The sequence below is a fragment of the Eubalaena glacialis genome, chromosome 14, assembly GCF_028564815.1.
Source record: "Eubalaena glacialis isolate mEubGla1 chromosome 14, mEubGla1.1.hap2.+ XY, whole genome shotgun sequence".
NCBI classification, from domain to species: Eukaryota; Metazoa; Chordata; class Mammalia; order Artiodactyla; family Balaenidae; genus Eubalaena; species Eubalaena glacialis.
Window position 1 is genome coordinate 65,052,844 of NC_083729.1, and position 10,716 is coordinate 65,063,559.

At 55.5% G+C, this 10,716-nt stretch overlaps 3 protein-coding genes across 4 annotated transcripts; 2 read left to right on the top strand and 1 right to left on the bottom strand.

Moving 5' to 3' along the window:
• The first annotated feature begins 362 nt into the window (after positions 1-362).
• On the top strand, positions 363-3,178 carry INO80B (INO80 complex subunit B). 2 transcript variants are annotated; one of them, XM_061168844.1, is made up of 5 exons: positions 363-496; positions 713-920; positions 1,138-1,256; positions 1,427-1,596; positions 2,557-3,178. In XM_061168844.1, the coding sequence occupies exons 1-5, from the start codon at positions 388-390 to the stop codon at positions 3,085-3,087; spliced, it is 1,137 nt and encodes a 378-aa protein (XP_061024827.1). In that variant the 5' UTR covers positions 363-387; the 3' UTR covers positions 3,088-3,178. The 2 variants fall into 2 exon arrangements, with proteins under 2 accessions (XP_061024827.1, XP_061024828.1); XM_061168845.1 differs by having other exon boundaries at positions 364-496; positions 728-920.
• A 138-nt stretch (positions 3,179-3,316) lies between these two features.
• Positions 3,317-6,116, top strand: WBP1 (WW domain binding protein 1). Its single transcript, XM_061168846.1, has 4 exons — positions 3,317-3,900; positions 4,878-4,980; positions 5,100-5,276; positions 5,449-6,116. Exons 1-4 carry the CDS (start codon positions 3,832-3,834, stop codon positions 5,847-5,849), a joined length of 750 nt encoding a protein of 249 aa, XP_061024829.1. The 5' UTR covers positions 3,317-3,831; the 3' UTR covers positions 5,850-6,116.
• A 162-nt stretch (positions 6,117-6,278) lies between these two features.
• Positions 6,279-10,064, bottom strand: MOGS (mannosyl-oligosaccharide glucosidase). Its single transcript, XM_061168843.1, has 4 exons — positions 9,574-10,064; positions 9,160-9,386; positions 8,471-8,667; positions 6,279-8,239 (listed from the first exon to the last, which is right to left on the bottom strand). The coding sequence occupies exons 1-4, from the start codon at positions 9,923-9,925 to the stop codon at positions 6,496-6,498; spliced, it is 2,520 nt and encodes an 839-aa protein (XP_061024826.1). The 5' UTR covers positions 9,926-10,064; the 3' UTR covers positions 6,279-6,495.
• Positions 10,065-10,716: the final 652 nt, after the last annotated feature.

Consider the following 10,716-nt stretch of genomic DNA (forward strand, 5'->3'; position numbering starts at 1 on the left):
CCATTTTGCCGGCAATACACTTTCTTACGTACTCCACCAAATTGTAAGCTCCTCAAAGGCAGAGAGAAGTGTTCATATTCATCTTCGTATTCTCATAGCCTAGCCCCGAATTTGGTCTGGAATATACGTTCATCACGCTTGAGTGTAATAATAATTGAATCGCCCGCGCTGAGTTCTTATCTCGATTGTGTGGATGCGGAGCGAGCAGAAAGTCGTGGCCCTCTGACCGCTCCCGGTCTCAAAGAGTCCGGAACCGTTGTTGGAAGGAGCGTTGTTTCTTCCGGAGGATTTTTAACCGCAAAGCTTGCCCCGCACAAGCATGGTTGCTACACACCGGAAGTACCCGGTTATTTGCTGAGATAAGTTGTTCCGTGGGGCGGAAAAGGTATGTCTGCTTGTGTTCCGATTATTTTCAGCCCCTTTTCCTTGCAGGACCCCATGAGTAAGCTGTGGCGGCGCGGGAGCACCTCTGGGGCTATGGAGGCCCCTGAGCCGGGTAAGCGTGGATCGATAAAGCAACTTAGGCCTTCGCAGAAAAGGAGTCCCTTTCTTGCTCCTCCGGGCTTCCTGGGTACTTCGCCACAGGTGGGAAGGAGAAAGGCGGGGCTGTTGTTATGGTAACAGCGAATACCGCGGGAAGAGTAGGACCCCTCAGGGGTATTGGGTTCTTCTGGGCTTTCCCTGACCCGCTCGTGATGTACACCGTTGACAGGCTCTCCTTCTGCAGGGGAAGCCCTGGAGTTGAGTTTGGCGGGTGCCCACGGCCACGGAGTGCACAAGAAAAAGCACAAGAAGCACAAGAAAAAACACAAGAAGAAACACTACCAGGAAGAGGAGGCTGGGCCCACGCAGCCGTCTCCTGCCAAGCCCCAGCTCAAACTCAAAATCAAGTTGGGCGGGCAGGTCCTGGGCACCAAAAGGTGAGGCCAAGAGAGCCGAGGTTTTACTTGGGGGACTTCAGGAGCAGGTAGAGATAGAAGCAGAAGCTAGCTGCGCTTTTCAGAAGACAGAGAATGGACGCTGTGACTTCAGGGCCCAGGTTAATGCAGCAAGAACCCAAAAGGGTGTAGGGAAGGCTGGATGTACTGAGCAGGAGGAGACAGTTGCTCAGCTTACAGAGTGGTTGCTTCTCTGCAGTGTTCCTACCTTCACTGTGATCCCTGAGGGTCCTCGCTCACCCTCTCCCCTTATGGTTGTGGACAATGAAGAGGAACCTGTGGAAGGAGTCCCCCTTGAGCAGTACCGTGCCTGGCTGGGTGAGAAGGGTCTGGAGGTGGGGAAACTGGGTTTCTCATTATACCTGGTTAAGGGAAGAGGGTTCGTTCTGAGGAAGGTGAGAATTTTGCGTGTCCCAGTATTAACTTGGCCAAATTAGGGTTCCCCATCTGAACAATTCCACTTTTAGCTCTCCACCTTTCCTTTCCAGATGAAGACAGTAATCTGTCCCCCTCCCCACTGCGGGACTTGTCCGGGGCCTTAGGGGGTCAGGAGGAAGAGGAAGAACAAAGGTGGCTGGATGCCTTGGAGAAGGGGGAGCTGGATGACAATGGAGATCTCAAGAAGGAGATCAATGAACGGCTGCTCACTGCTCGACAGGTAAGTTAGTTCATTCTTTATTTGCTTGCCAAATTTATATTGAGAACTTTCCATGTCCCAAGAACTTTGCTAGGCAGCAGGGATATCAGCAGTGGAGAAAAGACAGACAAGGTTTCTGTTCTTATGGAGCTGGTATTCTTGTGCAGTAAATACGTAATTTCGAAAAACTGTAAGGTTTATAACAAAAATAGGGTGATGAAATAGAAAGAAGTAGAAAAGAAACAACATTAGATAGGGTAGTCTGGAAAGACCTCTCTAAAGAGATAACATTTACAATACCAGAGGAGCTTTCCCGGCAGAGAGACCAGCAGGGGCAAAGACCCTGAGAGTGGAACATGCCTAATCATGGTCAAGGAGAAGAATAAGTGTGACTACCACAAAAGGGTTGTTTACAGAGAAGTGATGTATTTGATTTATATTTCAGTAGATTTCTTTGGTTTCTTAGTGGTGGTAAGGGATAGAAGCAAGACCAGGTAGGAAGCTGTTGAAGTAGGTAAGAGATGGTGGTGGCTTGAACCAAGATGAAATGGTAGAGATGGACAAAATCACATGGATTCTGGATATATTTAGGAAACAGACACTTGTTGGGGGAAGGAGAGGAATCAAGGATAACCGTTAGTTTTTGGCTTGAGCAGTTATCCAATTGATGCTATCCATTGAGATTAAAAGATTTAAAACAACAACAAAAAAGCCTCCAGGGAGCTGGTACAGAGTTTTGGTACACAAGGCAGGAAGGTAACATTACTAATACTTTTCCCCTTGAGAGTCAAGGATCTAAAGCTGGAAGTCTGGAGAGCTGAGAGGAGGCAGTATTAAGGGCTCCTGGAGAGGGTGCTCATTTCACCCCTTCTCTCAAGGCCTGTTCTCCTCAAGACCCTGCTTTTCATGTCCCCTCTTCCCCTTCCCCCGTTCAGGCAGACCTCACTTCTCTATTTTGACATCTCTTCCCTCTCTCCCTAGCGAGCTCTGCTGCAGAAGGCTCGAAGTCAGCCTTCCCCGATTCTGTCACTACCTGTGGCTGGGGGCTGCCCGGCCCCCGCTCTCACCGAGGAGATGCTGTTGAAGCGTGAGGAGCGGGCACGGAAGAGGCGGCTGCAGGCGGCTCGGCGGGCGGAGGAGCACAAGAACCAGACTATTGAGCGCCTCACCAAGACTGTGGCGCCCAGCGGGCGGGGAGGCCGAGGGGCCGCGCGGGGCGAGAGGCGGGGAGGGCGGGCCGCGGCCCCGGCCCCCATGGTGCGCTACAGCAGCGGGGCACAAGGTTCCACCCTTTCCTTCCCACCTGGCGTCCCCGCCCCCGCGCCTGTGTCTCAGCGGCCATCCCCATCTGCCCCTGCCCCTCGGTGCTCTGTCCCCGGCTGTCCACATCCGCGCCGCTATGCCTGCTCCCGCACAGGCCAGGCACTCTGCAGCCTTCAGTGCTACCGCATCAACCTGCAGATGCGGCTGGGTGGGCCTGAGGGCCCCGGATCCCCACTTCTGGCTTCTTAAAGCCCTCACCCAATCTGGACTCTGCGCCTTCTCCTCTGTCCCCGGTTTTCAGTGTCTTCCCCACCCTATTAAATTTCATCCAGTGCCTTGACTTGTACAGAATTGGGGTAATGGGGTATGGGTAGGCCAATTCCGCGTACACACATCTTGCCCCCACCGGAGCTTGCGTCGACGCCTGGGAAATGTCCACCAGGCCCAAGAACAGTAGCCAGCCCGCGCCCAGACTCCAGCCGACATTTGTGACCCTGCCTCTTCCAGGGGGATTACCTGGCGTGGTTAAGCGTTTGGCGTCATCTGGAAAATAGGGCTCAAGCCAATCAGCGGGAACTTTGCTGTTCTGGACGGCCGTTCATTGGTTGATAACGCAAAGCCTGTTTTGTTGTCCGTATTGGCTGTTGTCGCTGTCAGTCAGGGCCATGGGTCGAACCTTACCCCACTCTTTGTCTGTGCAAGCTCTTGTTGTCTGGAGAGTGGCGGAGGCGCTGCTGTAGATTGGTCACAGGGAGAAGCCTGTGAGCTTTCCTATTGGCCCATCTGTCGGAGGGTGATGTGGATTGGTAGGACGGAACAACCTGGGTGCTAGTTGGCAGAGCTCTCGCTGGATGGAAGGTCCGGTCGCGGAGTGATGGTGGAGGCAGCGGAGATGGGCCGGGCAGGGACCATGGCGGTGGCGGCAGAGGTGGCAGGGGCGGGGTGGCTGGCGGTAGAGGAGACTGTGGCCTTCAGGGGGCTGTAGGCGGAGGCATGGCTCGGGCCAGCGGCGGGAACGGCAGCGAGGAGGACTGGGGGGCACTTCGGGTGCCGCAACAGCAGGTATCCCAACAGCTCCAAAAGCCTATCACGACAGCCATTTATTTCTCGTTCCCCTTTCCTTGTCCCTGCCTTTTGCGGGGTGGGGGAGGAACTCACGGAGCCAAAGGTACTGCGAAGTTCCTAGATATGTTCCTTGCACTCTTTGTCTAAACTTTGTAATATACTGTAGATGCAGTTGACTTTTGCCTGCAGCTTCATAGACCCCCATCCCGTGGCTGCAGTGGAAGCTTGCAGTGGCTCTTCAGTGACCAGAGGCATAGCGAGGCCCCAGGGAGGCTCCCTCTGTTTTGCAACTGCTCTTTGTGATGTTTTTCTATGTGCCTATTGTCACAACCGAGTCTGGCAGCGTCTTCTCTTGAGGGAGCAATTTGGAGAAGAGCTGGACCCCAGACTCGCGCCTTGGATGCCATCCTTTAGCATCCGCAGCAATCCCATCTGGTTGGGAGCCCTGCTCTGGGTCTCACACTGACCCTCCTCTACCCTAGGAAGCCTGAGACCCAGGGGTGGAAAGATCCAGCTTGGGAGTGGGGATTGGCAGACCATGGGGAATGATGATGAAAACAGCTTTGGAAATTACCTTAAACTCCTTACCCATTGTCTGAGACTTTGAGATAGCTCAGACTGTCTTCTGGCTTCTGCCAAAATACTCCCTTAACAGAAAACACCCTGGGGAGCCAGACCTGAGTATGAGAGAAGTCTCTTATATGCAGAGCTGAAATCTGCCTCTTTGTATGTCCACACCTTGCATCTTAATCTTGGTCTCTAGACTGACTCTTGCTATTCCAGATCCTCTTCCATGCTGGCAGCCCTTCAGATTTGGAACACTCCTCTCAGCATCACTCTTCCCTCTCCCCATAGATTTCTATGAGCTAAACTTGGTTCACAGGGTGGGATTGTGTATGTGTATGCAGTGGTTGGGGATGGACAGTGCCTTGGGCTGGAACCTCCCTTGGTTCTAAGTGCCTCCTTGCTCCCAGCTTCGAGAGCTGTGCCCAGGAGTGAACAACCAGCCTTACCTCTGTGAGAGTGGTCACTGCTGCGGGGAGACTGGCTGCTGCACCTACTACTATGAGCTCTGGTGTGAGTCTTCAAGAGGGCTCTTCTTGGGTCCTTCTGCCCACCTGCCTTTGGACCTCAGCCTTCAAGGACCCTTCTCTGCCTGGGAGGTATCTAAGACTCTCCCTCCTCACTTCCTGCAGGGTTCTGGCTGCTCTGGACTGTCCTCATTCTCTTTAGCTGCTGTTGCGCCTTCCGCCATCGACGAGCTAAACTCCGGCTGCAGCAACAGCAGCGGCAGCGTGAGATCAACTTGTTGGCCTACCACGGGGCATGCCATGGGGCTGGCCCTGTCCCTCCCGGTTCACTGCTTGATCTTCGTGAGTGACTTGAGGCTCTGGGCTCACTACCAGTGGTCCCTCCCAAAACAGGACCCTGATTCATCCCACACTCCCTTTTCAAACATTTCAAAGCACACTTTTTGCTAATAGGAAAGAGACCACCACCCCACCCCTTGTTGCCTTCCACCAACCATGCCATTCTCTCCTGCAGGCCTCCTCAGCACCTTCAAACCCCCAGCCTATGAGGATGTGGTTCACCGCCCAGGCACACCGCCGCCTCCTTACACTGCAGCCTCAGGCTGCCCCTCGACTGCTTCCAGTGAATGCACCTGCTGCTCCTCTGCTTCTAGCTGCCCTGCCCACCAAGAGGGAACAAATGTGGAAGATGTTTCCTCCCACCAGAGTGACCCTCCTCATCAGGAGGGTGAGCCTGGGGCAGGGGTGAGCCCTGCCCCCACACCACCCTTCTGCCGCTATCGCCGCCTGACTGGGGACTCAGGTATTGAGCTCTGCCCTTGTCCTGACTCCAGTGAGGGGGAGCCAGTCAAGGAGGCTAGGGCTAGTGCCACCCCACCAGATGTGGAGGACCAGTCCCCTGTGCACGGCCCCTAAATCCTGTACCCCAGGTCTCTCCTGTGGGGCTGGCTTCCAATGAAGGGGACATCCCATAAGCAATTTGGGGAGGGTGGGTGGCTTACTTGCCCACCAGAAACAGCCCTGCTCCCAACTCCCTGAGTTCTCCTCGGCCTCTCCCTGCCCTCCTAGAATCGGTCTGAAAGGGCTGGAGTCCTGAGAAGGGCTGTGTTTGGGGGACTGTGCTAGCTCTATCTGCTAAGACATACACAGGAGCCTTTGATCTCATTAAAGAGATGTGAACCAGCTGCTTGTGGATTTGGGTGGACTAGTGCTCAACTTACTGCATTGCACTTGATTGGAGGGGACAGTCAATGGCCACTTTTTCCACCTACTCTGAAGGACAGCAGGCAGCCCTAAGGCCTGGACTGAGCTAAGACCTCTTAGCGAGGCAAAGTTGGCAAAAGCAATAGAGTTTGGCATGGTTTTCCCATTTATTTAGAAAAATAGACTCTGAATTCACATTCACTCGAGGGCTATGTGGGATGTCAGTAAGGAGACACCTGAGATGAGCTGAGGAGGGTTTGAAGCACTGGTACCTGAGGGCTGGGGGCAGAAGTGAGAGACCTTGTCCCTCAGCTCCAGAGTGGCCTAAGAGGCCTGGCTCCCCTCCCATGTTCCCCCTTCAGTAGTCTTCAGCCATGGCCAGTAGGACAAGGCTGGTCCAGCCCTGGAAAGGGCGGCAGCCCTTGCCTCGCCCATCCTGGTCACTGTATTGCTCCCACAGGAAGCCCGTGGCCTGGTACTGCCGCCTCACATTGCCCACCAGATTGGTACGGAGCTCTCTGTGGAGCTTGGCAGCACGGGCCTGGTAGGGACCCTCCAGATGCCCATAGTAGTGAAGAGCCCCCAATGCCAGGTAGTTGACATTGAGCCACACAGCACCTCGCCAGTAGGGAGGATCATGCTCTGAATTGCGCTGGCTGTAAAAGGGGCTGGTTGCTGCAAGGGAGCGCAAACCAAAGGGGCTCCAGAGCTGGCGGCTATCAGCTAGAACATCCAGCAGGGGTCCAAGGCGGGATGAGTTGGGGTCCAGCAGCCTCAGCAGGAAGGGGAAAAGACTGACATAGCCCAAGGCATCCACATATTGTAAGCGAGGGCTGGGCCGGCCCACCACTCGCACCAGCCCCTGAGGGGGTCTAGGCTTCAGCTGCACTGCTTTTGTGTGATTCCCAAAGTCTGCAAAGACTCCTAGCTCTGGGGCCCAATGCAGCTCATCCAGGCTCTCCTCTGCTTCCAGGGAGGCAGCCAGTGGGCCCAGCTCTGCAGCTGCCTCAGCCTCTCCCAGCTGCTCCGCTAGCTGCATCAGCACACGGGCACCCAGTGCCACCCAGCACCGCAGGTCCAGGTGCCGCTCAGTGGGTGAAGGGTGTGAAGCCCGGGGATAGTCATCCAACCCTGAAGGCAGCGTCTTGGGGTTCAGTAGGGTTGGCAAGGCTGGGTCCCGGCCCCGCCAGCGATAAGATAGTGGCACTGGCCCTGCCTGGCTCTGATGAAGCCAGGAGAACCAGGCACGCAGGCGGGGGAAGGCCCTGCGGAGGAAGGCATAGTCAGCAGGGTCACCACCCTCTAGCATGTGGGCTACAGGCAAAAGCAGAGTTGGGGGGTTGGCGTGGGCTGTCCGTTGCACCAGGAACTCTGAGGGCACCCGAGCTCGGGCCTCATCCCCCAGCACCTGCTCCCGCCCAATCCAGCCGTCAGCATTTAGCAGCCCCAGCCAGTGGCCTACGGCCTCCCGGGTGAGCCGGGGATCCCACCGTTGGATCACCAGCTGGTGAAAGCCCTCGTCCCACAGGAAACCTCGAGGGAAGAATGACCGGGAGGGCACTGCTGTGAAAAGAGGAACAGGTGGAAAGAGGACTGGGTCCACCTTCTGCTTAGACCCCTCAACCTCCATGTCTGGCAACACCAGACCCTGTCCATAGAAGTAGCCAATACCACCAAGAAGACCACTGAGGGCAACCTGACCCAAAGCCTGCTCCTCAGGGCTCAGGCCCTTCTCCTTCAGCCGGAAGGTCTTCTCAAAGCGCTCTCTAAAGGCTTCAGCATGGCTTTCCAGGGCCTGGGTCAGCAGGCTGCCTGCCAGCTGCTCTAGGGCTTGGCTTCCTCCTGCCTGGGCACTGCCTGATTCAAACACCAACTCCACAGAAAAGGGGACTTTCAGTGTCACCTGTTGTATCAAAAACTGCCCTTGTCCCTGTCCTTGCCCACTTGGGCCTCTGTCCTCCCACTTCAGAGATCCTGGCAAGCCGAGGTAGCGTTCAGGGGAAGCCCCTGGGGGCCGATGCTGAAACCAGTTATTTAGGCGGCTCTTCACCATCTCTGTCAGCAAGGGAAGTCCTGGGTTGGAGGACCAGAAGACATTGTAGCTTGAAAGGAAAAAGATAAACAGGAAATATTACTCAGGAGGAAGTGGTGGGGATTATAAAGCAAAAACATGAGGTGATCAGGAGTCAGGATGGGAGAGTCTTGGCAATGCAGGGAACATGGAGCCTGGTGAGAAGGGAAATACCTGGTGAAAAGAGGGTAGAATGGGGGAGATGGAAATCAGGCTAAGTCAGCATCCATACCACCACCCCACACTCTCTTCCCCCAGTTACCTGCCATACTTGGGGGCTGTATCTCCTGGACTGGTTGGTGGCATAAGTGTAAAGCGGAAGTCACCAAGTTCACTGGTGTGTCCACTGATGAACTTCAACTGCCCCTTAGCCCCAACCTCTGGCACTAGGACTTCTTTGCCATCTGTTACCACATAGAAGAACAAGGACACCAAAGGGAGAGCAGAGGTACTTGAGGCCTGGGAGACCAATGAGGACATAAAAACACAGCATTAGGTTAGCAGTCTCTCCCCTGAGAATCAGCCTTAGGGAAAGGGACACCAGGTGAGAGCAACATAGTAAACAACATACATCTAGCAGTGTTGAGGGTCACTGAAAGTAAGCACCAGTGGGATGAGATAAAGAGCTCTGCACAGGGTTCTCTGGGAAATAATAGTACTTTTGTCCCATGTACTATGCTAAGAACTCTACATATTATTTCCTTTAATTCTTACCATTCTGTGAGTTACGTACTATTTTTATTTCCATTTTACAGACAAGAAAACCAAGGCTTAGAGATAGTAAAAAGAGATGGTCATACAGGCAAGTGTTTAAGGCAGGCAGCAGATTCGAACCAGGCAGCCAGGCTCAGAGCCCCTGCTATTAACCCCCACTTTATCCTGCATTTGCACGCAGCAAAGGAATGGTGGAGGAAGTCTGGGCTGGGGGAAGGGTGTCCTGAGGGCCCTGACCTGAGGCTCTACAGTCACTCTCCAGCTCCAGTTCCCTCCGTGTTGACCCCCAGGCCTCTTGACGAACTCAGTGGTGAGCCTTAAGGCCCCATCCTGGATGTGTTGCCGCCCGAAAGAGAGACCGTCGTGGAACTCCCAGCCATAGGGACCCACGCCGTCCCCCTGCTCACACGTGTGCCTGAGCTTAGGGGTCCCCGGGGTGGTGCCTTGCTGCGCCCACATCAGTCCTGGGGGTAGAATGGCCAGGTAAGTCAAAGAGAGAGCAGGGGACCTGTCCCTCTGGGTCGCCGAGAACTTCAGGGTCATCCCTCTTAATAACTCTCCTGATCCACTCCTCACCACCCTTGATCTGGCGCGAAGCTGGGGCGCCCAGATTAAGTGCCCGCCTGCCTGCCCGCCCCGGGTCCAGGTTACCGGTGAGGAGGGGCTGCGGACTGCGGGTCTTCATGCCGAAGTAAACGTGAGGGCGGTAGGTGCCCCAGAAGAGGTCCGGGGCCACGGCGGGGCTGGAAGAGTCGGGAGGCAGCGCCGGGGGCGCGGAGTGCAGCGTGACAGCCCGCCGCGCACGGTGCCATGCCAGCAGCCAGCATCCCGACAGGCCCAGGGCCAGAGACAGGACCACGACGGCCAGAGCCGCTCCCGCAGCCGCGCCCCGGGCCCTGCCGCCCCGGCCTTCCCGTCGCGCGGGGCCGCCCCGAGCCGCCCTCTCAGCGGTCCGCGCTCCGTCTGCCGGCGCCCCGCGGCGCCGCCGCTCGCCCCGAGCCATCCTTGCACGGAAATGGGCGTCGCGGGGACCCGGAGAGATGGCAACAGAGCCCGGGTCCCGGCTCGCCTCCCAGGCTCGCGCGCAGCGCCTGTAACACCACTGATGTGTCAGCCGCACCCACCGGCCCTTGCCTCCCCCTCCGCTTCCGCCGGAAGTCCCGCCCCGCCACGTCAGGTTAAGCCCCACAGCATCACAGCGCGGCGTGGCGTAGGGCTGGTCCCTGGGGTCGGCCCTCTGGGCCGCGTCCACTGGATCGGCGTTTATTTGGCGTTCTCACGCAGTTGACAGGCTAGTAGGAAAAACCAATCTCACATTTGTCTTTTTTTTTCTTTTAATAACTACTGTATATTAAGAGCATGAGACGCTGTCCTAAGTGTTTTACATTTACCCGCTCCCCATATCGCCCCAATCAGGTGCCTGAAAACCGTGGCCTAGAAAGTTCAAGTAACTTGGCCCTGGCTACAGAGCCGGGAAGCGGCTATCTTGGAACCCAGGTGTATCTGAATCATATTGTCCACACCTATGCCTTCTTTACTAGTGAAATGGAGTGGATCCAAGAGGATCTGTGATTTTAGATGTCATACCTCCACTCAGTCTAGGATTCCTTATCTAGATAAACCCTACAAGGACCATAATGGTGGTGGCTGTACTTTTTTTTTTTCCTTTTCTACAACCCAGGAAGCAAAGGCGCTTAGGGGAAAGATTGCTTATGTCCAGGTCAGGGAAGGCTGTAGGAAAGAGGTAGCACCTGCACCTGATGTTGTCCTAGAAGAGCCAAGATTACATTTGAT